General features: G+C 41.9%; 1 protein-coding gene across 1 annotated transcript in view; it reads right to left on the minus strand.

Annotated features, from left to right (window-relative positions):
• SLAMF1 (signaling lymphocytic activation molecule family member 1) overlaps nucleotides 1-27,157 on the minus strand; it is a 42,047-nt gene that overhangs the window by 7,759 nt on the left and 7,131 nt on the right. Inside the window, exons 2-5 of the mRNA XM_012449658.3 lie at nucleotides 24,612-24,950; nucleotides 22,389-22,673; nucleotides 11,886-11,978; nucleotides 8,110-8,183 (exon numbers count right to left, since the gene is read on the minus strand). Coding sequence (XP_012305081.2) covers nucleotides 8,110-8,183; nucleotides 11,886-11,978; nucleotides 22,389-22,673; nucleotides 24,612-24,950 — 791 coding nt within the window. The remainder of the gene's footprint in view (nucleotides 1-8,109; nucleotides 8,184-11,885; nucleotides 11,979-22,388; nucleotides 22,674-24,611; nucleotides 24,951-27,157) is intronic.

Below are 27,157 nucleotides of genomic sequence, written 5' to 3' on the forward strand. Positions count from 1 at the left end.
ATCAACTTAATGAAATAAAGCATGAAGACAAGATTAGACAAAAAAGAATGAAAAGGAATGAACAAAGCCTCCAGGAATATGGGACTGTGTGAAAAGACCAAACTTACATTTGATTGGTGTACCTGAACGTGACAGGAAGAATGGAACCAAGTTGGGAAACACTCTTCAGGATATTATCCCAGAGAACTTCCCCAACCTAGCAAGACAGGTCAGTATTCAAATTCAGCAAACACAGAGAACACCGTAAAGATGCTCTTCGAGAACAGCACCGCAAGACACATAATCGTCATATTCACCAAGGTTAAAATGAAGAAAAAAATGTTAAGGCCAGCCAGAGAGAAAGGTCGAGTTACCCACAAAGGAAATCCCATCAGACAAACAGTGGATCTCTCTGCAGAAACCTTACAAGCCAGAAGAGCATGAGGGCCAATATTCAACATTCTTAAATAAAGGAATTTTCAACCCAGAATTTCATATCCAGACAAACTAAGCTTCATGAGCAAAGGAGGAATAAAATCCTTTACAGACAAGCAAATGCTGAGAGATTTTGTCACCACCAGGCCTGCCTTACAAGAGCTCCTGGAGGAAGCACTAAACATAGAAAGGAAAAACTTGTACCATTAACTGTAAAAACATACCAAATTGTAAAGATAATTGACACTATGAAGAAACTGCATCAACTAACGGGCAAAATAACCAGCTAGCATCATAATGACAGGATCAAATTCACACATAACAATATTAACCTTAAATGTAAATGGGCTAAATACCCCAATTAAAAGACGCAGACTGGCAAATTGGATAAAGAGTCAAGACCCGTCGGTGTGCTGTATTCAGGAGATGCATCTCACATGCAAAGACAGACATAGGCTCAAAATAAGGTAATGGAGCAATATTTACCAAGCAAATGGAAAGCAAAAGAAAAAAGCAGGAGTTGTGATCCTAGTCTCTGACAAAATAGGCTTTAAACCAACAAAGATCATAAAAGACAAAGAAGGGCATCACATAATGGTAAAGGGATCAATGAAACAAGAAGAGCTAACTATCCTAAATATAAATGCACCCAATACAGGAGCACCCAGATACATAAAGCAAGTTCTTAGAGGCCTACAAAGAGGCTTAGATTCCTACACAATAATAGTGGGAGACTCTAACACCCCACTGTTAATATCAGACAAATCAAAGTGACAGAAAATTAACATGGATATTTAGGATTTGAACTCAGCTCTGGACCACGCAGACCTAATAGACATCTACAGAACTCTCCACCCCTAATCAACAGAATATACATTCTTCTCAGCACCACATCACATTTATTCTAAAATTGACCACATAATTGGAAGTAAAACACTCCTCAAATGCAAAAGAATGGAATTCATAACAAACAGTCTCTCAAAACACAGTGCAATCAAATTAGAACTCGGAATTAAGAAACTCACTCAAAATTAGACAACTACATGGAAACTGAACAGCCTGCTCCTGAATGACTACTAGATAAACAACAAAATTAAGGCAGAAATAAGTAAGTTCTTTGAAACCAATGAGAACAAAGACACAACATACCAGAATCTCTGGGCACAGCTAAAACAGTGTTTAGAGGGAAATTTATAGCACTAAATGCCCATAGGAGAAAGCAGAAAAGATCTAAAATGGACACCCTAACATCACAATTAAAAGAACTAGAGAAGCATGAGCAAACAAATTCAAAAGCTAGCAGAAGACAAGAAATAACTAAGATCAGAGCAGAGCTGAAGGAGATAGAGACATGACAAACCCTTCAAACAATCGATAAATTCAGGAGCTGGTATTTTAAAACAATCAACAAAATACATAGACCACTCACCAGCCTAATAAAAAAGAAAAGAGAGAAGAATCAAATAGACATAATAAAAAATGATAAAGAGGATATCACCACTGATCCCACAGAAATACAAGCTACTATCAGAGAATATTATAAACACCTCTAAGAAAATAAACTAGAAAACCTAGGAAAAAATGGATAAATTCCTGGACACATATACCCTCCCAAGACTAAACCAAGAAGTCAAATCCCTGAATAGACCAATAACAACTTCTGAAATTGAGGCAGTAATTAATAGTCTACCAACCAAAAAAGCCCAGGACCAGATGGATTCATGGCCAAATTCTACCAGAGGTACAAAGAGGAGCTGGTACCATTCCTTCTGAAACTATTTTAAACAATAGAAAAAGAGGGAATCCTTCTTAACTCATGTTATGAGGCCAGCATCATCCTGATACCAAAACCTGGTGCACACACACACACACACACACAAACACACATACACACACACAAACACACACACACACACACAAACACACTATTTCAGGCCAATATCCCTTATGAACATTGATGCAAAAATCCTCAATAAAATACTGGCAAACCAAATCCAGCAGCACATCAAAAAGCTTATCTACCCCAATCAAGTCAGCTTCATCCCTGGGATGCAAGGCTGTTTCAACACATGCAAATCAACATAATTCATCACATTAAACAGAACCAAGGACAAAAAAAAAAACAACAAAAAAAAACAAAGAGAAAAACTACATGATTATCTCAATAGATGCAGAAAAGTCCTTTGATAAAATTCAACACCCCTTCACGTAAGAACTCTCAATAAACTAGGTATTGATGGAATGTATCTCAAAATAATAAGAGCTATTTATGACAAACCCACAGCCAATATCATACTGAATGGGCAAAAGCTGGAAGCATTCCCTTTGAAAACCAACACAAGACAAGGATGCCCTCTCATCACTCCTATTCAACACAGTATTGGAAGTTCTAGCCAGGGCAATCAGGCAAGAGAAAGAAATAAAGGGTATTCAAATAGGAAGAGAGGAAGTCAAATTGTCTCTGCAGATGACATGATTGTATATTTAGAAAACCCTGTTGTCTCAGCCTAAAATCTCCTTAAGCTGATAAGCAACTTTAGCAAAGTTTCAAGACACAAAATCAATGTGCAAAAATCACAAGCATTCCTATACACCAATAATAGACAAATAGAGAGCCAAATCATGAGTGAACTCCCATTCACAATTGCTACAAAGAGAATAAAATACCCAGGAATACAACTTACAAGGGATGTGAAGGACCTCTTCAAGGACAACTACAAACTACTGCTCAAGGAAGTAAGAGAGGACACAAACAAATGGAAAAACATTCCATGCTCATGGATAGGAAGAATCAACATTGTGACAATGGCCATACTGCCCAAAGTAATTTATAGATTCAGTGCTGTCCCCATCAAGCTACCACTGACTTTCTTCAAAGAATTAGATAAAACTACTTTTAACTTCATACGGAACCAAAAATGGGCCCATATAGCCAGGACAATTCTAAGCAAAAAGAACAAAGCTGGAGGCATCATGCTACCTGACTTCAAACTATACTACAAGCCTACAGCATAGTACTTGTACCAAAACAAATATATAGACCAATGGAACAGAACGGAGGCCTCAGAAATAATGCCACACATTTACAACCATCTGATCTTTGACAAACCTGACAAAAACAAGCAATGGGGAAAGGATTCCCTATTTAATAAATGATGTGGGGAAAACTGGCTAGCCATATGCAGAAAACTGAAACTGGACTCCTTCCTCACCTTATAGAAAAATTAACTCAAGATGGATTAAAGACTTAAACGTTTGTAAGAACTAAAACCATAACAACCCTAGAAGAAAACCTAGGTGATACCATTCAGGACATAGGCATGGGTGAAAATTTCAGGACTAAAACACAAAAGCAATGGCAACAATGCCAAAATTGACAAATGGGATCTAATTAAACTAAAGAGCTTCTGCACAGCAAAAGAAACTATCATTAGAGTGAACAGGAAGCCTACAGAATGGGAGAAAAATTTTGCAATCTATCCATCTGACAAAGGACTAATATCTAGAATCTACAAAGAACTTAAACAAATTTACAAGAAAAAAACAACCCCATCAAAAAGTGGGCAAAGGATATGAACAGAAACTTCTCAAAAGAAGACATTTATGTGGCCAAAAAACATGAAAAAAAAGCTTATCATCACCAGTCATTAGAGAAATGCAAATAAAACCACAATTAGATACCATCTCATGCTAGTTAGAATGGTGATTATTAAAAAGTCAGGAAACAACAGATGTTGAAGAGGATGTGGAGAAATAGGAAGGCTTTTACACTGTTGGTAGGAGTGTAAATTAGTTCAACCATTGTGGAAGACAGTGTGGCAATTCCTCAAGGATCTAGAACTAGAAATACCATTTGATCCAGCAAGTCCATTACTGGGTATATACCCAAAGGATTATAAATTATTCTACTATAAGGACACCTGCATATGTATGTTTATTGCAACACTATTCACAATAGCAAAAACTTGGAACCAACCCAAATACCCATCAATGATAGGCTGGATAAAGAAAATGTGGCACATATACACCATGGAATACTATGCAGCCATTAAAAAAGATGAGTTCATGTCCTTTGCAGGGACATGGATGAAGCTGGAAACCATCATTCTCAGCAAACTAACACAAGAACAGAAAATTGAACACCACCTGTTCTCACTCATAAATGGGAGTTGAACAATGAGAACACATGAACACAGGGGAGGGAAACATCACACACTGGGGCCTATCGGGGGTGGGGGGCTAGGGGAGGGACAGCATTAGGAGAAATACTTAATGTAGATGATGGGTTGATGGGTGCAGCAAACCACCGTGGCGTGTGTATACCTATGTAACAAATCTGCACATTCTGCATGTGTATCTCAGAACTTAAAATACAATAAAATTTTTGTTTTAAAGGCATTACAAAAAAAGAATTACAAGCCAATTTCACTCAGAAACATGAGTGGAAAACAAAACTCTTAACAAAATATTAGCAAATAAAATCTGGTAATACTTAAAAAGGATTACTAAATTGGTCTACAACAAAATTAAGACCTTCTCTTTATCAATAGGTATCTCTAAGAAATTCCAAAGGCAAGCCACAGGTGAAGGTATTTGCTAACATAACTGCCAAAGGGCACATATCCAAAATATATGAAAAGCATATACTAGTCCATAAAAGAAAGACTTAAACCTCAAAGGAAAGCAAAAAATCAAATGGGCACTTTAAGAAAGATAATTTTAATATGGCTAATAAACATATGAAAATTTATTCAACTTCCTTAATAATTAGAGAGATATAATAAAAGCATAATAAAGCACATCCAAGAGAAGGACTAAAATTAGACTGCTAATAGTAAGTTTTCGTTAGAATGCAGAGCAGTTGAGGCCAGGCACAGTGGCTCACACCTGTAATCCCAGGACTTTGGGAGGCTGAGGCAGGCAGATCACCTGAGATCAGAAGTTTGAGACCAGCCTAGCCAACATGGTGAAACTCTGTCTCTACTAAAAGTACGAAAATGAGCCAGGTGTGGTGGTGTGCATCTGTTAATCCCAGCTACTTGGGAGGCTGAGACAGGAGAATGGCTTAAACCCAGGAGGCAGAGGTTACAGTGAGCTGAGATCACTCCGCTGCACTCCAACCTAGGCAACAGAGGGAGATTCTGTCTCAAAGAAAAAAAAGAAAGAATGCATAGCAATTGAGATGCTCATATGTAGCTGATAGAAATGTAAATGGAAAAACAGCTTGGCCTTATCTAGTCAATTTGAAGATATGCATACCCTATGATACAGTAATTCTACTTCTAGGTATATACCCAACAAAAATATGTGTACTTGTCCAATTAACAGCTTGCATATGAATTTCACAGCTGCAACTTTCATAATAGCCTCAAACTGGAAATAACCCACATGTCTATCAATAGTCAATTGGATAAATAAACTCTAGTATGTTCACACATTTATGTTTTATAAAGCAATGAAAAAGAATGCATTATATCTAAATTCAAAGACATATATGAATCTCATGAAGATAATATTGAGCAAAATAAATCAGACACCAGAGAGAAAAGAATAAAAAATTCCATTTTTATAAAGGTCAAAACGTAAGAAAAGGAAAGCTAAACTGTATTTCTAGAAGTCAGGATAGTGATTATGTTCTGGGAAGAGAGAGGAAGTAATGATTGGGAAGTGGCACAGGAGGCCTTCAGGAAGTATGAGCAATGTTCTATTCTTTGATCTGCGTGGTAGTTTTGTGGTATTAGAAGACTCAATACTGAGGCCGGGCACAGTGGCTCACATAATCCCAGCACTTTGAGAGGCTGAGACGGGCAGATCACTTGAGGTCAGGCGTTTGAGATCAACCAGGCCAACATGGTGAAACTAAAGATACAAAAATTAGCCAGGCATGGTGGCAGATGCCTGTAATCTCAGCTATTGGGAGGCTGAGGCAAGAGAACCACTTGAACTCAGGAGGCAGAGTAGGCTGCAGTGTGCAGTAAGCTGAGATCACACCACTGCACTCTAGTTTGGGTGACAGAGCAAGACTCTGTCTCAAAAAACAAAAGACTCAATACTGAAAGATGTAATTTCTCCTCATATAGATCTGTAGATTCAATGCAATCCTAATAAGTTTTTTCTTTTCATGGTACTTAATAAGTTGATTACAAAATACATGTGAAAGTACAAAGGAACAAGAATAGCCAAAAACTCTTGCAAAAAAACAAATTAGGAAGACTTGCTTTACCAAATATCAAGATATGCACTTATGGGTAATTCATTGAGCTGACATTTATGTGTTGTGTACTTTTTTGGTCCTGACTGAGGAGTGGGCAGGCATGAGAGAGAGAGAGAGAGAGAGAGAGAGTGTGTGTGTGTGTGTGTGTGTAAAATGGAGGTGAGGACTCCAAGTGTGATCAGAAGCAGTTGGAGGTAGCAGAGGAGGTGCAAGTTAGTCCCCATGAGTGTTTGCAAAGTTAGACATGCCTGCCCAGCACTCTCCTAGGTGCTATAGTAGCTACAAATAGAGTAGAGAACAGACTCCAGTCTTCAAAGACTTTTCAGTCTTGCAGGTCAGCTCAGACTCAAATGTTGAACTGGGAAGACAGTCCTGAACTGATGAATGCCACTGAAGATTAAATTTTATTTAATTCAAATTAATTTAAATTTAAAAAGCTACCATGTGGCTAGTGACTGCCATGTGTCATGCTTCACAGTAAAAAGGAGGGATGCTAACAGCATAGGCTAGAGTAGTGAGGGAAAACACCATGGTAAAGATGAACCTGGTTACCTAAATATGCAGATGACAGCATGGAGGAAAAGGGTTACTCTTGGAATTCTCATCTATTTAAATGGAGTTTGGTTGAGGGGGAAGCATGGGGCAGGGTTGTGTAATAAACCCTCCAGGCCACTAGGGGACAGCAGAAATAAGAACTTTGTCCAAGAGTCCATCTCTTGGTTCTCAGACGTGCATTTGCTGTCATTTGATGCAATTTTCTAAGGTACTAATAAAAACTGTCTTTACCTTCACATCCTTTACTCAAGAATTTGCCTCTCCCTACACCTCAAATGGTCAGATTCTGGCCTAAGCATTACCAAGAATTGCCTTCATGTTGAAAAACTACAGTGTCTCTACATCTAACCACAATTCTTTAGCATCTCTATCTCTTCCTTCTAGCATATCTGCTCTCAACTTCACCATGGGCCCAGTTTTTCCATTCTTCACTTCTGGGTCCAATGATCACTCTATCACAGTTTTGCTTTCTTCCATCTCCAGCCTATATATCATCTTTCATCTCTTTAACCACACTCTAGCCAAAATTTTGAAGATTCTACCTTCCCTGTCACTTCCAACATGTCACACAATAGCTTTTCCAAACCTTCCCCTCTCTCCTCAAGCCTGCACTCTTTTCCCTAGAGGGAATAACTGAGCAACATGGAACCCTAGACTCCTGGAATGCCAGAGCTGGAAAGAGTTATACAGCATGTATTTCTAGCTTCTTCATTTTTTTGCTATGAAGAAACATGATGAGAAAATTATCCCATTATTTCAAAAACTGAGGTTTAGTGACCTTTAGGAGAGCTCTTGTTCTTGACCCCTGTTCCCTACTTTGCTCTGCTCTGGATGGAAAACTGCGAATGTCAAACAGGCAAGGTAGACTGGCCAGGAATCCTATGGGAAACATGACGGGTTCATCTCAAACAACGTATAGAACTTACACCTGGTTTCTGGACTTGGGCATAGATCGTAAGGTTTTTTTTTTCCGTTGTTGTCTGGTAATGGTCCATTTTACCTGGTGAAAAGAAACCATAATGGTTATCTTCCTCTGGTCCCCAGCAGGAGCTTCCTACTCAGACCTGTCTGGTCTTTACTCTCCTTTGCACACTCACTTTCCCCAAGAGTACCCTAGAAACAAAGCCCTGAGTCCCAAACCCCCTGCACATTTGTCATGTGGTCTTAGGTTAGTTACTTGATCTGTCTAGGCCTGTCTGTGAGATGGGATTTGAAATACCTGCCTCATGGGGCTGTTGTGATAATTAAATGAGATACCACTTGTAAAGTGTTTAGAGCATTGCCTGGCACCTAACAAATGCCCAATATGCATTAGGTGTTATTCTCATTGGTGTACCATTCAATTATTTTAATCTCTGCTGCTCAATGAGCATATCTGGTCTCCTAATAGGCTTCTAAGTTCTTTGAGGGCAGGGCTAGTTATTTATACCTCTTTTGTACTTTCCAGCTGGTCGTATGTTGCTTCACTCACAGCTTTCTCACCTCCCTATTTCTGGGGAATCGATGTGTGGGGGATGAGGGTGGGGGGAAGTGTAGCAGGGATATTCCACCTGGGACTATTTGGAAAATAAAGCAACAATGTCATTCTGTTGCCCACCATCTGGATATTTTGCTCAGGACCTAGGGTCTCTGGAAATTAATAAGTTACAGAACATTTTAATTTTTAGCCAATTTTAAAAGTTTCTTTTTAAATAGTAGCAGTAATTTATTCTCACCATAAAATAAAAATTCTGAAGAAAAGTATAAAGTAAAAAGTGTTAAATCCCCTTCCCCCGTTAACCAACCCAATTTTATTCCCAAAAGAAACCATTTTTTTTCAATACCTGTGTAAAGAAGGGGTGGAGGGAGGGGAAAAGAAGAAAGCAGTTTTAAAAGTTTGATGTATATCCCTGTAGATCAGCTCTCTGCAACAAGCATGTTGGCCAGGCTGATCTCTATTCCTATAAGAGGAAGGGAAAGGCCCGGTCTGTATCTATGTGGTAAGCATGGTAGAATGTGCTATGTGATGGTGTGAGTCTTGGGGAGGAAATGTTGGCCAGCCACTGATGAAGTTCCAAGAATTCAAGGAAAGTCAACATGGGGTTTTTGTGTGTGTGTGGCTATGAGCATGTTGTGCCTGGTGGTTTCAACTTCACTTTTTTGGTCAGAGTTGATCCCGAGGCGTGTGTGTGTGTGTGTGTGCGCGCGCGCGCGCGCGTGCACGTGTGCGTGTGTGTAAAATGGAGGGAAGGACTCAAGAAGCAGTTGGAGGTAGCAAAGGGGGTGCATGTTAGTCCCCATGAGTGTTTGCAAAGTTAGACATGCCTGCCCAGCACTCTTTCAGGTGCTGTGGTGAATACAAATAGAGTAGAGAACAGACTCCAGCCCTCAGAGACTTTCAGTTTTGCAGTCAGCTCAGACTCAAATGTCAAATTGGGAGGACAGTCCTAAATGGTTAGACAGATGGAAAAGGTGAGGTTGATTGTTGCTGCTTAAAAGTACCATTGGACCAAGATAATTTAGTCTCAGATTATTTTCCCCATTGCAAGAACAGGTTGTCAGGAGCAAATTCAACTCGGCTCCAAGTCAGCAAAGTCTTAGGCTCTAATGAAAAAATCTTGGCCTTAGAATTAGGACATTTACGGCCGGGCGCGATGGCTCACGCCTGTAATCCCAGCACTTTGGGAGGCCGAGGCGGGTGGATCACGAGGTCAAGAGATCGAGACCATCCTGGTCAACATGGTGAAACCCCGTCTCTACTAAAAATACAAAAAATTAGCTGGGCATGGTGGCGTGTGCCTGTAATCCCAGCTACTCAATTCTCCTGAAGCAGGAGAATTGCCTGAACCCAGGAGGCGGAGGCTGTGGTGAGCCGAGATCACGCCATCGCACTCCAGCCTGGGTAACAAGAGCGAAACTCCGTCTCAAGAAAAAAGAATTAGAACATTTACATTCTAGCCATCATTAGCTGTGTGGCATAAATCGTGTCATTTCAATGGCTCTCTTCTCTTACCGTAACTGTAAAATGAGAGTGTAGAGTATTAATATCCTTTTCAACTCTTACCTGAAGCATAAAGTCTTATGTTACCATGACTTCAAATACAAAAATCTAGGTATCGTTTCCAGATGCTTCCAGTGCAGCCCTCTCCTGGCCATAACACTTAAACATTGGTGTTTTAACTCACCTACACTAAGAGATTTGTCTGTCTATGTATGTATCTATCTATCTAACACTCATCCATGGGAACCACTGTGTTTAGTGTATTCTGTGTATTGATACTAGTCTCCACAACAATATCATGAAGTACATAAATTTCCCCTGTTTTGCAGATAAGAAGTTAAGTCAGTTGACTACACAGCTTGTCAGTAGCAAAATCTGCATTTGAATGTAAATTTGTCTAATGCCCATATCCACATTCTTAATCAGTGTATTCTCCTGGACATGAAACTGCCAAAAAGTCCATTGAAAAGCTTTCAGAGTCAGGCTGCCTTCTGAAGATTATATCATTAGAAGCTGCCAACAGAAGTTTCTTGAGCAAGGTTTTGTGGAAACTATAGCAACTAAATATAAATTTTACCACAAGTGTGAGGCAGAGTTTTTTGTGTTGCTAACTTACAAGGAACAAATGGTGACTAGAGATGAGGTGAGGATGGGTATATGTGTTGGGGAAGGTAGTGGGGAATTGTGGGATGGGGCACACTATTCCCTTAGAGCACAACCATGTGATGAGCCAAATGTAGTTGAAGGAAGTGTATGGGGTAGGATCCCAGCAACTTTGCTAGGTAGGTTAATGTGGGTAAGTTCAGTTCAGTTTTCTCATCCCGGGTATCTCACTGTTTCCTTATAGTACAAGCTAAATGTGATTGCCCCACCTGCAGCCCCATAGGCTGTCAACATAATTTCTATCTGAATCACCCATCCCTCCTCCCTAGCTAACTCTTAGATGGAGGAAATAAGACACAAGTAGGTCGCTGTGCTATGATCTAGATTTTTTTTTATATAAGCAAAACCAACATCAGAGTGCCGAGGTAAGGGCTTTTCTAAGAAGGTTACGTGTAGATGATATTGATCTACTTGAGAATGAAATCAGTCATCAGCTTGGTGGTATGAGGATCAAGTTCTATCCTTACCATGGGAAGGCAGCTGGGGCATCTGTCCTGGTCTGGATCAGGACATTTTGACTCCAGTGTGGATTGGTAGTAGTCAGGGTGGTTGAAGAGAGCACAATGCCCAGAGATATTGAATCATAGGGAAATTTGGAAGAGAGGACAGGGGATGTTACCTCTAGGTGCTTAAACTGCAGGGGAATGATTGTGCCTTACTGGTTTTATTTTAACTTTGGTGACTTTTTGGATGAGATCCAAGAATTTTCTGAATTCTGTTCTCAGTGAATACTCTTAAACCTCTTGTACACCTCTTCAGCATCCTGTATTTACCTTGATGGCAGTGCTAGTCACACTGAACTGAAATTATCTGAATAATGTCACTCACATTAGAAACCTGTGGCTCTTCTATTTCTCTCCATAGCCTAGTAGAGGGGATCAAGACATGTTGAATTAGACTGAATTAAGCAAGGAGCCAGAATATGTTTATCTAGTATTTTTGCAAAGGTGGCCCCATGCAGAAAGCCAAAGTGGTGACAGCAAGTCCGAGCCTGTGGCAAGAGGTCCCCTGCTTACCACAAAGAGTGTGATCAGAATGTCTTTATTGCCAGACACCTACCTCTTCTTCTCAGCAGCATTATTGCAATCATGATGAGAATAATGATGACACCCGCTAAGAACAGCCAAGCATACACTGGCCATATATTTGTCTCTGAAAAAAAAAAAGTCAAAGAGCAATCTCGAAAGTATTCTGAGTTTAAAAACATCCTCCATGAAGTTGGATAAAGGAGACTTTGTTCTAGTTCTGCATTCTCTCCCAAGGGAGACGTTTGTTTTCATGGTTTTAGAGATCAGCTTTAGACCACTGAAGAATCTTATGTCTGTTTTCTTATTCTAATTTCTCTCTATATACTTTCACATTCTTAATTTCATCAAGATTTTTCTATCCAAATGCTTTATTTTTAACTCAACTACCACATGTCTAAAATTAAATTTATCTTCATCTCTCCTAAGTCAATCTCTCTGCCCAGTTTCTCTAACTTAAGATTTCTAATGTGTCCTGTATCCATTTTGAGTAAAGAGAACATAATGGTTCCATGTGCCATCCCTGTGAGTTCACATTACTCTCATGAGACACTGGGAGAAAGAAAGATCTACTTTTCTTTTTAAAAGATAAACATAATAGTGCTATTATTGTCCTTTAATGCAAATAACTGTGTTAAACCCAGCAGACCTGAACTGAGAGGAAAGTATTTAGTCTTTCCTCTAAATCATCTTCATGTTTAAAATTAGCCTGAGGACTAATCAACAAGGCTCAAAATCAGACAGACAACTTCCATTGCTTTCTCACCTTTACCCACTTTACCAAATCCTTTTGGACCAGGAGCAACACTTTGAAAAACAGTGAATGAGAACTATTGCCCCAAGACATGTAGCTCAGTTAGATAATAATAAACAATTATTCAGCACTGCAATGGGCCATATATTGTTAGTGCATCATGTGTACTAACATTAAATCCTCACAGTAATCTTACAAGGTGGGCACACTCATTACTCCCATTTTGCAGAGAAGGAAAACAGCCTGGAGAACCTCAGTAACTAGAGCTTGGTTTAGGAGTAGAAATGTGGCTGAATACTAAAGACAGACTTCTTGGAGAGCCAAAAAGACTTTTGGGCTTGGGAAAAGTTATGCCAGGGTATGAGCAGTGGGGATCAACCTGAAGCACTAGGGTTCTAAGTGGAGTATTCACACTAAGGTTCTAAATAAACACCAGATGACATTAATATGTAAGGGAGACTTATAAGGATGGTTGTGGAATAAGCCTGCTTGTTGTTGATCCTGTGATGAATTTGTGGGGCAGAAACTGAAAAAGAAAAAAGTGGGCTCCAAAGGAACAGAATCATGGTGGACACAACCAGATGTTTACGGAGTTGACCAAAGATACAGACGATCTCAATGAATTCATAAAAGGCATCCTACCAAGATCCAAGGGGGCCTCCACCCTGATAGCTGACCACAAGTTTCCTTCTGAGTTTGAAAAGAGCCTCTCTTTTTCTCCTTAGGCCTTTCATACATCAAATTAGCCCAAGGAATCTTACTGAACTGACTGCAAACACCTTGGTTATGGATCCTATTCCCTAAAGTAAATGTTTTAATTCTGGTACCAGCTTCAACAGTCATATGCTCTGATTGAAAAAAAAAAAAAAGTTAGGGGGCAGGCAGAGAGTTCTGAATTTGTATAAAGCATGACATTTCGAATCATTGCTGATGCTAGAGGAGGGAGCAATTCTACTCTGAGTGACTTATGGTCACTGAGAACCCTCTGCGCAGGAGAGAGAGAGAGAGAGAGAGAGAGAGAGAGAGAGAGAGAGAGTGTGTGTGTGTGTGTGTGTGTGTGTGTGTGTGAGATTGATCCATTCAAGGTTTATGATATTGACATCGGGAACCGCTGGAGAAATCACTCAAATACCACAATAAGAAGCAAAGCCAGTAGCCTGAACTTTGTGTTTCATCAGCCTATGGAACTGATCCAGCAAACTATTATAGTAGCACTTACTATTTTGAGACTAGTTCCTCTTTCTTCTTCCATCATAGATATTTTGAGAACTTCTAATATAACAGTTGATTTGAGAAGAAACACCCCGGCCATTTATGTCATTTTAAAAAATATTATTTCTCTCCAATTTCATTTGAGATTAAAAAAATAAAACCAACAGAATAGTAGTACCTTGGAATTGGAAAATAATATGATGAAAGAGCATCAGGAATGCCTGGCGAGTCAGCCTCCTCTCCCTCACACCCAGTGCTGGTTGCTCTGCTGCCCACCAACTCACAGAAGCTAACGATGACTGGACACAGCGCCAAGGCTTCAGGACATGATAATGCCAGCCCTCGCTATCTTTCTAGGGTCTCAGGAAGATGAAAGCAATCTGCCACCTTTGTCCTAAGACAAGCTTCTGCCAGTTCATCTAGATCTGAGACACAAGTTGGCCCCGGTCCTGAAAGATATTTTATAAGCTTTAATTTTTTTCCTAATCTTTGAATACAAATATGAACCATAGACTTTTTTTAACCTTAAGGGAACTATAATATAGTGCTTATTTCACCCAACCCACTACTTTTATTTTGAGGACACTTAGACTCAGACAGGAGTATCTAGAGCCACAGAAAAAGTCAGTGACAGAGCTGGATAAGATGAGAACTGCAGACTTTTTGGTTTGTGTTTTAGCCTCTAGAGATGGGGTCCCCATAAAGAAGGCACTGGTGATGTCAAAGCCCTTTTGACTCAAATCTTTTGAGTCAAAAGCCCTCTGAGCAGTCAACCCATCTTTCACCATCCTCCACCCAACACACGCTCATCCCTGGCCCCAGGCTCCACCCCATATTCTCCTTCCAGCCTTGATGCCCAGGCCAATCTTACTTTCTCTGTGTTACCTTTCCTGGCCAACCCAGCTCTTGTTCTTCCCTCTCCCTTGAACTCCTGCAGCACCAGCACCTGTGGTTTATGTCATGTATCTTAGAACCTGAATTTTGGCAACATCGTCTTTACCATGGAGACCGTTTTCAGTGATAGTATTTGGAGCCAGATAGATAGGTTCAAATTCTGGGTCTACCACTTGATAGCTCTGTGACTATAGATAGGCTACTCATATCCTCTGTGGCTTCAATTTTCTCATCTGTAAAACGAGCATAACAATAAGTTCACAGTGTTATTCTGAGAAACCCATGCAGTAATGTACGGAAAGTGCCCAGAGCAATGTCTGGAATCCATCCTGTGGTCAATAAATGTCAATTACTTCGTTAGCCTCAATTCTTCAACTAATTGTTAGGTTCTAGGAGGCCAGAGACCATCTTTTACACTTCTTTTGCAGCTCTCTTAGTACTCAGCTCATAGTAGAGTCTCAGTAAATTCTTGCTGATTGATTGGAAAGACAAGGAAATGAGTTTGATCTCAAGTCCAAAGGAGTCTCTTCACTGGTGTCCAGAGATGCTTCAGCCCCATCTGTTCTTTACTTATGACTTAGTTTCCCCATCTGTATAGTAGGCCGAAGTATTTTTACATTTTGTGCTCATCCATTTGTTGCTATTCTCTGATTATGATATTTACATGGAAATCAAATGTCAGAGACTCCATGCTCTTAGGAATTTGAATAAATATGAAAAAGGTGCTACTATTACAGCTTGTTGGGGTCAAGCTGCACATGATTTCTGTAGTTTCTGGGAGTAATTTTCTAGTGGTTCTCTAAGTCTTCGCTCCTACAGCTCCTCTTGCTCTACTCTGTGCTGTCTTGGATGCAAGGTTCAGTCCCTTCATCAGGGATATGGTTTGGCTGCACCCCCACCAAAATCTCAGCCTGAATTGTAATAATTCCCATGTGTCAAGGGTGGGGTCAGGTGGAGATAATTGGATCATGAGACAGTTTCCCCCATGATGTTCTTATGGTGGCGAATAAGTCTCACGGATCTGTTGGTTTTATACATGGGAGTTTCCCTGCACAAGCTCTCTTGCCTGCTGCCATGCAAGACATGATTTTCTTCCTCATTCACCTTCAGCCATGATTGTGAGGCCTCCCCAGCCATGTGGAACTGTGAGCCAATTAAACCTCTTTCCTTTATAAATCACCCAGTCTCAGGTATGTCTTTATTAGCAGTGTGAGAACAGACTAATACAACCAGTTTCCACAAACAAACCAAAAAAAATTTTTTAAACCTACACCAAGAATTTTGTGGGTTTAAGTCCTCTACTGAAGGTTGGAGGGTCCCAGGGAGCAAATTCCATTGTGAACCAGGCAGCTTTCATCACCTAGCAGGCTCAAATCCTCTCCTTCTCTTCCCATTTCTGCACAAGCATCATCTTCCTCCTTTCTCATACAGAACCATCCAACCCACACACAGATTCCTCGGGGGTCTCCACCTGCCTTCTAGCATTCATTAAGGTACTATCCTAAACAAATACAGTTCCTTTTCAAAGAGGAATTCTAGTAGCAGTTCCTTGATTGTAATATGTTTCTTTAAATATTTTATTTTTCTACCTAGTAAGATATAGAAGTCCCACTTCGATTGCAAGTTCCATGAAGGTAGGCCCTGTACGTTATTCTTTAGTTGTGCCCTCCATTCCACCTGAAACAATGTAGGGCAGGAGGTCACTCAATATGCATTTGATGAACTAAGTAAATTAGAATCCATAAAAATGGATCTGGAAAAAGACTGCTACATATATTTGTGTTTAAAAATTACCAGAAGGAATGCAGGATCACCTGCTGAATGGCCCAAGGCAGGAATCAATGCAAAGGAGCAGTGACCCACTTGGCTTATATGTTACAATGACAAGATGGAGCGCGGAGGCAAGTGTGTGTGCGTGCCATCGGCACGACACCTGTGCTCCCATTTTCAAACCACCATTTCCTGTGGCAGAAGCTCCAGCTCTTCCTCTCTTTGCTCAGTCATGTGGTGAGGCCTCTCTGGATGGTGATGCTGAGAAATCAAAATTGTCCTGGGGTCCACAAGCTCCTGTCTTCTTCATTCACAAAGAAATGCTACCTGAGCATCTTTGAACCAGAGGTTTGGAATTCCCCCTACTCCTAAGGCTCTTAGAGGCCACTGAGCAGGCTGGTCGAGAACTCACATGCCATTTGGGAAGAGTACTTTGCTCGAGTCTCCACCCTGGGCCCTTCCCACTATTGGCTGTGATTTAAACATAACTTGGCACACAGTCACACCTCCAAGCAAAAAGCTAGAGAGCTTTTTTTTTTGTCTCTGAAAGTCTGTTGTCACAGAAACACAAAAGCGTGTCTCTCTCTCTTCTCAAGTCCCCAAATCTTATTTTTTTTAAGGAAGATGAAGAAGAAAACGAAAAAGAATCTGAGAAACAAATGTAGTTTACCCAGGAGATACTGCGACGTTAGCGTAACGGTGGGAGCGTGCCGGAGCTCCTTCCTGCCTTTCATGTGGTTCTGTCAGCAAGGCTGCCATCTTCAAGAGATACATTCTTGTTGCTGGCAGTTTCCATTCAGAATTGGGGGTGGGGAAGGATGCTCATGAACCATATGCTAATTTAAGGTCTGGGACCATACAAGTAAACATTTTTACAGAGCTCACAGCTTCCAGAAAAAATCACTTTCAACCTGCCCATCCCACCCAGCATTGCAGAGGCTACTGGTTGTGCTCCAGTGAGATTTCTCTCATGCTTTCATGGTAACACGAGTTGTCTGGGCATGTAGCTGCCCAGCTAGGAGATATGTGTCTCAGCTTCCCTTGTAGTGGGTGTGGCCACATGACCAAGCTCTGAGCTGTGTGAAGTTTCCAGGTTTCTTCTTTCCACCATCGTTAGGCTCGCTAAATTGGGAAGACCCTGGAGAGAGGCCTGTCTTTGTGCTTGGAACATCTAAGTGACTCTGAAACAATGGGAACTCCCTACTTGAAGAAATGACCTTGTTAGAAAGGGGAAGCCTCCGGAGCTCACTGGGAGGTGCCAGCCTTTTCTTTCACTGAGTTAACTCAGACATGCTGAGCCAGCGTTTTGCTCATCTACTGAAAAAGATCCTCTCTTCAAGACGAGCTTCCAGGGGCGTTCCTTTTTAGATTCCTTCATTCTAGCACAACCATATCTATTTCAGAATGCAGTCACTGAGGATGGCAGCAAGTCTCACGCTGTCCAGAGCTGACCCACATCCACTGGCTTCATATGACCTAGCCAGAGTACTTCATGGCACCCTAGGATTTGGGCTTTGCGATAAAGATGCTTCATTATGATAGATATTAAAACACTGAAATGGGGATTGGAACAAGGATGAATATATGACCTGGACAAATGTCACTTAAAGAAAAAGATTTCAAGGAACATAGACGTTTTGCACTGTTTAACTATAATTGAGTCCTGTCAAGAGACAGTGCTGACATCACATTGCATTCCGTCTCATCACATCATTAACCACAGGGAGGTTTCCATTAATGAAAATGAAAAATGTCTTAAAATCACTGTCCTGATGACAGAGGGTGAAGCAACCTCTAATAAACCCTCACACCCACCCTCTCATCCCAAGGCTGAAATTTCCCCTTGTGTGCCCTAGGAAAAAAGTTTTTGTTAACTGACAGTTGCTGCTTCGGCTCAGGTCTCATCGTTCTGATGGATGACTGCAATAATGGCCCCCAGGAACCAGTTCCCGTTTCTTCCCTGTCTTCTCTGTCCCAGTCTGTTCTCTATACCACTGGATTTTCTCTTTGAAAAGCAGGACTGATGGTGACACTCCTCTATCTAAAACTCTATATTAGTTCCTATCACCTACAAGATAATACAGAGCAAGACCCAATTGTATCTGCTCCTCCCTCTGCCTGGAATGTCTTTCATCAGCTTGGATAATTTCCACTTATTTTTAAAACCCAGTTTATGTCACATCCTCTGGGATGCCCTCTCTAATCCCCTGAGACTGTGTTAAGAATTCCCTCCTCTTTGTTGCCTTGCGTATATTTCTGTTTTACGTCAGTCCCACTGTCTAATCTAGGATCATTATTTACTTACACAGCTGTCCTCTGCCTTAAGGCAAGGATCATGTCTCTTTTGTGTTTGTGTACTCAGCCCCTAGCACAATGTTGGAACATAGTAGACTCAGTAAATGTTTTGTCAAACTAAGTGCAGTGTTTTCAGAATTGGTAGTATTCACTATTCATTTGCAAACACAAATCGATGTCCTAATAAAATTCTGTTTTCAGTATTTAGACAACCTGGTATACTGGGAAGGACAGTCCACAAATCATCTGTGTGATCTGGTTCTGAGGCAGGGCCTGGTCCCTAATTCCTGCAGCCTGGCAGGGCGGGGAGGAGGCGTCTCTACTTGTATTACATGTGGAATTGTGTTTCCCCAAATTAATACATTGATTTCCTAAACTATGGCCTTATTTGGAAATGGGATCTTTACAGGGTTAATCGAGTTAAACAGGGCATTAGGGTGGTGTTAGGGGCTGACTTGTGTCTCCCCACAAATTCTATGTTGAAGCTCTACAGGACCTCAGAATGTGACTGTATTTGAAGACAGGGTCTTTAAGGGTTATTAAGTTAAAAAGAGGTCATTAGAGTGGTCCCTAATCTGACCTGACTAGTGTCCTTATAAGAAGAGGAAATGTGGACACACAAAGAGACACCAGGAAAAAAAGAGAGGAGAGAGAGAGACTGGGGTGTGAGCACACGAAGGAGAGACCAGGTGCGGACACAGTGAGAAGGTGGCCACACGCAAGCTAAGGGGAGGGGCGTCAGAAGAAACCAAACCTGCCAACACCTTCACCTCGAACTTCCAGCCTCCCAAACTGGGAGAAAATTTAATTTTTGTTATTTAAACCACCCAATCTATTGTACTTTATTATGGCAGCCCTAGCAAACTAAGAGAGATGGCCCTAATCCAATGTGACTGGTGTCTTTAGAAGAAGGCGGAATACACAGAAATACACACAGAGGGAAGATGATGTGAAGAGACAAGGAGAAGACAGCCATTTACAAGCCAGGGAGAGGGACCCAGGAGAAATCCTTCTCTCACAGCCCTCGGAGAAAAACAATCCTGTGGACACCTTGACTTTAGACTTCCAGCCTCTAGAGCCGAGAGCCAATACGTTTTGATTGTTTAAGCCACTCGGTCCTTTGTGCGAGTAACTAAGTCAGCGTGCGGCCCTTTGTTACGGCAGCCTTAGCAAACCCGTGCACTGTGGCAAGCCTCTATTTCTGTTCTTACTGGCGCACACACACACACACACACACACACACACACACACACACACACTGAATCAAGGACTGTCAGCTCTGGGAGGGACTTTGCTTGTTTGCCCTTTTCATTTTACAGAGGATGAAACAGAGACCCAAGAGAGAGAAACGGCTGGACGGTTCTCTTAACTGACAGGGCCCCTCCTGTGATACCAGGTTTCTACTGCTTCCTGTCCCTCCGCTCCTCGCAAGAACCTGCTTCCTACTCAGTAAATCTGGTTCCCACTGGTGTATATTTGGTCCTCGGTGGCTTAGATGGGTAAGTGCCTCTTCACGTGTTTTCTCAGAACGTCCTGAGCCAAGTGCCCTTAGTGTAAGCTTCATAGCCCACCAACACTTTGGTATGCACTAATTAAATTCTTTTTAAACTACACTGAAGAGCATGAAGAAAGTTCTGCCCGTTTTTTGGGATAGGCCAGGGTAAAATCTTCAGCGTCCTGTCTTTGCACTCTTATAGGGCAGCTATACCCAGAGAGGGCTGTGCTGAGGTAAGGGCTACTGCTTCCTCATTTAAATTTTTAAAATACCTTGTATTTTTGTAGTTTTTATAATAAAAATTACATTTTCATTATGGTTTATAAGGCATTTTAGGTGCATTATCAATACCTATAAGGCTTCCAGAATCGGACAGCCTAGCTCCATCACTTGCTCTGTGTGTGACCTTGCTTAACCTTTCTGTAGCTTTGTTTCCTCATCTGTGAAGTGAGATACTAATACTGTCTGTATTATTCTGTTGCTGTGAGGATTAACTGAGATACCACATAACTGGCACTTAGTAAACCATAATGACCCACCAGTTCTTGTTATTTACAGATGAAGAATCTAAATTTCAGAGGGGTTGAGGGACTTACCCTTGTGAGCAGAGAGGGCAGCATTGGCTCTAGAATTTCTGGGGCCACATTCTGTAAGCTACCCACTATGCTGCACTGCTTGCTTGTCCTGCCAGCACCTTCTAAATGACTGTGGGTGGGGAGAGCGCTCCGAACTGGGGATTAGCCTCTGAATGTGGTTTGTGTGCAAGGTGGGCAAGCGGCCAGACACAGCCAATAAGTGAACAGATTGGGGACTCTGGCTATGAAATGGCTGGGGAAGAAACATAAGCAGTGGGTTAGACTCACTAAAGCACTCCCAGATGCACACGGGAGGCCAGGTGGGATTTCCCAGCAGTCTGTCTGGGAATACTCCAGGGGAGTCTCTGTGACAGGCAGTGCTATGTGGAAGGGCGTTACTTGGCTGAATTCCCCTGTCCCTTCATCCACGACCACCTGGGAAAGCCCTCCACATGGGCACCATGGCTGCTGTGGACAGAAGACCAATTGGAATGATTCCTATGTACCCCCAGTGGATGCAGAGAGGAGAATGTCAGGGTGTAAGCAATGCCTTGCAGAGCAAGCACCCTGGTCCGATTGTCCCTGAACCTGCCTAAGGCAGGGACACAAGCTCTATTGGTGAAAAGGGCCTGTGTTCTATCCTGTATCCAAGTGGTTAGATGGGTTTACTTAGTAAGTTCTCTCTTCCTTTTGCTGACAGAATAATGATGCTTTTCTTTCTAGAGAAAGAACAGTCAGATTTAGGTTTAGGGGCTAACTCCACTATTTACAATTTAAAGAAGCTTGAGGAGGGTACTTAAATGCTATGAACGTCAATTTCCTCATCTGTAAAATGAAAGTATAATAACACCTATCTGGCAAGGTTATTGTGAGGATCAAAAGAGATTATACAATCGAGAGTGCTTTGCTAATCATAAAGCGCTATGCAATTTATCATTATTCCTCAAACTTCACAGTCCAACTCTTAGTCTCTCTTTCTGACTCCCCTGGTCCTGCTATGGGATTCACAGTCCATTCCATGAAGCAAGGCCCTTCATTATATCTTATGCTTCTCTATTGAGCAAATGTTTTATGTCTTGTCTTTACAATGAATTGTTAGAGATCACATATCATATTTATTCACCATTTCGATCAGGCAGGCCATCAATAAATACTTATTGACGGTGTGGAACTGCCCCAGCATTACTAGAGCATTGACTTGGGAGCCAGGCCTTCCACCTACACCACCTCACCCAGCCAACCTTGCAGGTTGGAGCCAAGGGAAGAGGCAGAGACGAAGGCTATGCCTTGGAGTCTTAGGCTCTTGGTCTGGCTCTATCATTTCCTGTCGGTTTCCTCAACTGTGAACAGAGCATAATAATGCCACCCTGGTCAACATGAGAGTGAGCTCACTAAATGCACATGGACAACTTTTGCAAACTATAAAGAATATGTGAACTATTGTTACTAAGGTGAATGCCATGGCTAGGGAGCAACTGGGCCAGGTGAAGACTGAGCCCATGCTCATTAAGGTGGCACACAGGCTGCCACCAGCACACTCACCTGAGTGGTCTTTCCTGCATCTGAGCCATGGGATGAAGTCCTGGGAGCTGTTGCTGATGGGGTTGCTCGCAGTACAGACGTAGATATTTTTAGCATGCTGGGGTCCGAGGGTGAGGGACAGAAGGTGGGAGCTGTTGGCTGGGCTCAGTGGATGGTTGCCTGCCTTTTCACTCCAGCTGTAAGACACATGGTCCCCCTTCTTCACTGTGCAGCCCAGTATCAAGGTGCAGGTCCCGTTCTCCTGGGTCTTGTTTAACACTTTAATTTCTGGAGTGGAGACCTGCTCTGTCAGGAGTAGGAGGAAGGGAGCCATCACTGAAATGAATCCCTGGGAATTCTCACTTGACCTTTTTGTTAGTCTGCCAAAGTACAGACTAATGGCATTCTCCCTCCCCCTCAGTGTGATTTATTTCTAGTGGGGACTCTGCTGCTTCACACTGTTCCTCATGCCTGCTACACCCTTTCTAAGACCACCTTGGGATAAAATAGAAAAGAAGAATTTGCTTTTTAGGCCCCTTCTACTGATACTGTTAGGGCTTCATTCGCCCTTACTGATGTTCTTGACCTAGGTTGCTATTCTCCTGTCTCCTATCAGTGGAGTTTGCTGTCAACTAGTCCACTGTGGTTTTTAATTGGCTTATGTTTTTACTTCCTAGACCTAAAAGAATGACTTTTTAGTGGTGGGATTTCATCTATAGTGATGTGTGTGGGAGGGTGTGTGTGTGTGTATGTGTGTGTGTGTGTGTGTGTCTGTGCATGGGTGAGTGGGTGGGTGTGTTGCAAGTGCTTTTGTGTGTCTGAGATAGAGATAGGTCCTCAATTATAACCACAGGCCTCATCAGTCTATCCCACTCTAAGGCCGTGAAATAGGCCGGCTAAAAGGTAAAATCTTGCTTATTTAGCAACTATTATAGGACAAGCGCAGTGCTCATTTATCATCTTTTTAAATCTGCTCAACAATTACAACTCTAGTTATAATTATTCCCATTTTGTAGATGAGAAAGCCAAGTCCCAGGGAGGTAGAATGTCTTACACCTCCCAGCTTCTAAGTGGACAAGTGAAGATCTGAACCTAGATCTGTCTCACTCCAAAATCCAGACTCTTCCCTTGGCTTGACGTCATAGTTGCAGAGGCCACATTTTCCAAAGTAAGAATTTTAGGAAACTAGGAACAAAAGGATGGAATGTATGGCATCCACACTGTTTTGGAAAATGCATCCTGTGCAGCCTCCATGCTCATGGCAATCTTGCCCCGGAGTCACTGTTGGAGTGACTCTCAGGTGCCTAGGGGAGCACCATGGGAATTCTGCAGGGACTGCTTGAAGGAAGGAAATGCCAGGGCGAGGGAGGACGTGTGAAAGTATTGCTGTCTTTCCTCTAGATACTTGAGAATTTCAAACAAATGCTGGTTAGGTGGGAATTCCTGTCCTATCCCCAGAGATAAGGATGTCATTTTGAAGAAGCAGAAAAGCCCCACTTGGCTATCAGGACCCCTGGGAATTCAGATGAGCCTCTGGGTCTAAGAGACACAATCCCTGAGTGCACTCAAGAGGGACTGGCAGTTAAAAAGGCTCAAAAAACCACTGGTGTTGGATTCAGGTGGACCTGGTTCCTGGTTTAAGCACAGCAACTGAGAGACTTTCTAACCAAAGCCTTTGTTTAAATGTGAAAAAGGCACTTCGTCCACCAGGTAGGTGTGATCTGGTGCGGGAATGCAGTGCTTAGCAAGTGGCATGTGGGCTGGATTTCAGCCTTCTTTATCCAGAACCCCAGTGCAGTGAAACACCTACACAAATGTGTGTAAATGTGCTAACCGCTTCTCGCTAGCTTTCGGTGTCTTCGTGTATGAGAGAGGCTGGGTTTCATCTGTGGTATTCAATTTTTTTAATCAAAAAAAATCCTATTTTCAAATAAAATCTTATTTGCAAACCAAGATTCTTAAAGATATAGGCCCTCCAGCCCACAGGGAGCTGTCCCCCTTTTCTTTGGGAGATGGGAGTAGGAGTAACTAATGCTTAATCAGCTATCATCAATGTTTAATTTGGAAAAAAAATGTTAACCTTTAAAACGTCTTCCAAGCAACAGGTTTAAATACCCTTGAATTAGAAGATCATTCAAGTTACTTCCAATTCTGAATACCCTTTGCTTTTGAGAGAGACCTAAATTCTTGGTCAAAGGAGCACTTTGCCCCTCTAGTGTGGACTGGGGAAGGCGCCATTATTACCATAAAGCTTCAAATGCAGGCAGAAGCGCTGAACTGAAATATTTTTCTCCAGGGTCATAAAATACCACCCCTCATCCTTCTTCGTGCTTTCCCGGATAGCCAGGCTCAGGTTCTCCAGATAAAACCTGTAGCGGTCTTTTAGGTAACGTGGAGGGCCTGCTTCGGATGGATCAAGAGACACTATTTTGTTCTCGACACTGTTCTCCAGTGATTTTGCCATTGTGACAACAATGTGGATGCTTTTGTTCATGCTCGAATTTATCCTTTCATGCGTCAGGGGCAGCAGCACATCACTTCCCAACTGCTGGACAATCTTTGGGCAGTTCATCATGCGCCCACCTGTGGGAGGGAGAAGAGAGGCCCTTATTATTAAGGCCTTTAGAAAACATCGTGTCTGTGGATCAGGAAGGACAGGCTGGAGGCTCTTCCTCTTCCTCTTGGGCTATCCCTGGGGTTGCCAAGCCCTTTGTGGTCTGTAAGGACTGCCATGAGGTTCCCCACTATATTCTCAATATTTCAAAACTCTCAACAGAAATCTTAAAATTACTTAGGATAGAGTTGTATAGACTAACTAGAGCACTGGGTCTTTATCAACTCAGATTTATGGTTCTGGCATCTAAAACGCACTGAGAAGTTAAATGGCTTCCCTAACTAGTAAGTGGCAGAGTCAGGACTAGAATCCAGGTCTGTTAATTCCTCTATCAGGGTTTTTTCCTCCATTGAATATATAGGATGAAGGATGGAGAGCAAATGAAAGTGATTCTGAGCTCATGAGCCCAGGAACCATTTCAGATCATGAGAAAAACAGAAAAATCCGAGGAATGTGGAGTCAGGAAGGGGGAAGCCCATGTTCGAACTGTGGAATCCTCTCTCTACAAAACACCCCGAGACAGTTAGTAATGTCGACAGTGAGATATTACTGTATGTCTCTTTTTCAAAAAAGCTGAGCCAACAACAAGGTTAAAAAAAAAACAAAAAAAAACCAAGAGCCTTTCAAACCACTGTCAGGGATCCTGCTGCTGATTACTTAACACCTCCTCTCTCCTCAAACCCACAACCTGCCTTCCCCCTCCTTTCTTAGGTGACAACTTTGCTTTTTGTTTCACTGAAAAATAAAACAGAAGAAACAAAAAGAGAACTTCCATTTATTACCACCACTAACCCAACCTACCTACTGGGATGGATGGTCTACACTCCCACTTAAGGCCAGCCTCTTCCACCATGGAGCACTCACCTACTTCAAGGCTTTGTTTTAGCAATTGCCTCTGTCCCCCGTGTTACCAGGTTTTTTACTACGTTATTTCCATCAATACACAACATGTTAACTTGTAGTTTCCTTTATATTAAAAATCTCTCCCCTGATCCCGGTCCATCCCCAGCTACCTCTCCATTACTCTTGTTTTCCTTTACAGCAAAGTGATTTAATGTGTGTTTATAATTTCTTTTCCCATGTCCAGACCCACTTTTTGTTGGACCCAGTATAAACAGGTGTTCTTCCCTACTGCTCACTGGAACCACCTTTGTCAAGGTCACTGTCTACTCCACTAAGCCAAGTCAAAAGTTCTTATCTTACTTTTTTTCCCAGGGGTACTTGACATAGTTCACCCATTCCTTCTTGAAACGCTGTCTTCATTTAGCTCAGGAAACACCATACTGTCTCGATTTTTCTCCTATCCCATAGGCTGCCTCTGCTCAGTCTTCTTGGCAGGAACCTTCTGCTCTTCCGGACCTCTAAATACTGGAGCATCCCATTACTCAGAGTTCTCGTCCTCATCCACACTCATCCAGTTTCTCACCCAGTTTCACAGTCTGACATATTTCTGGGATGCTACCGAGTTATATCTCCCAACCAAACCCTTCACTGTATTTCCAACTGCCTACACAAGACAGGACTTGGAGGTCCAATGGGCATTTCCAACTTAGCAAACAAACTCTTGGTTCCAAAACCCCTTCTGCAAACATTGTAATTCAGCTGGTTTCTCAGGACAAAACACTGGAAACATCTTTGACTCCTTTCTTTCTCGCATGCTCCACACTCATTTTAACAGCAAATCCTCCTGGCTCTGACTTATATGTCTGGTATCTGAGCCCTTCACACCTCCTGCATTTCCACCACCATCATCCCAGGCCTGGGTACTGCCGTCTTCTTCCAGCTGATCTCCCTGCATTCGTACAATGAATAGAGTAATCTTTTAAAACCTAAAAGAAAAGATTGTCCTATTCTGTCTCTCTCCTGCTTTTACATTTCTATGGCTTTCTGGAACTGATAGAATAAAACCATAGTATATTATTGATATGGCTTCAAAGGCCCTGCAGATCCAGTCCCTGGCACTGTTCCAACTCCACTTCCTGCCCTCCTCTTGTTCCCTGCACTATGGCCACATGGGATCCTGGCTGTTTCTTAAGCCCACCAAGAACATTCCTATCTCAGAGTTTTTGCTTTGGTGTTCCTCTCTCTGGATAATCTCTTCTCTCTCTCTCTCTCTCTTTTTTTTTTTTTTTGAGACAGAATCTCACTCTGTTGCCCAAGCTGGAGTGCAGTGGCA

This window comes from Aotus nancymaae, unplaced genomic scaffold (genome assembly GCF_030222135.1).
Source record: "Aotus nancymaae isolate 86718 unplaced genomic scaffold, 86718_ANA_hifiasm-v0.15.2.pri h1tg000108l, whole genome shotgun sequence".
Lineage (NCBI taxonomy): Eukaryota > Metazoa > Chordata > Mammalia > Primates > Aotidae > Aotus > Aotus nancymaae.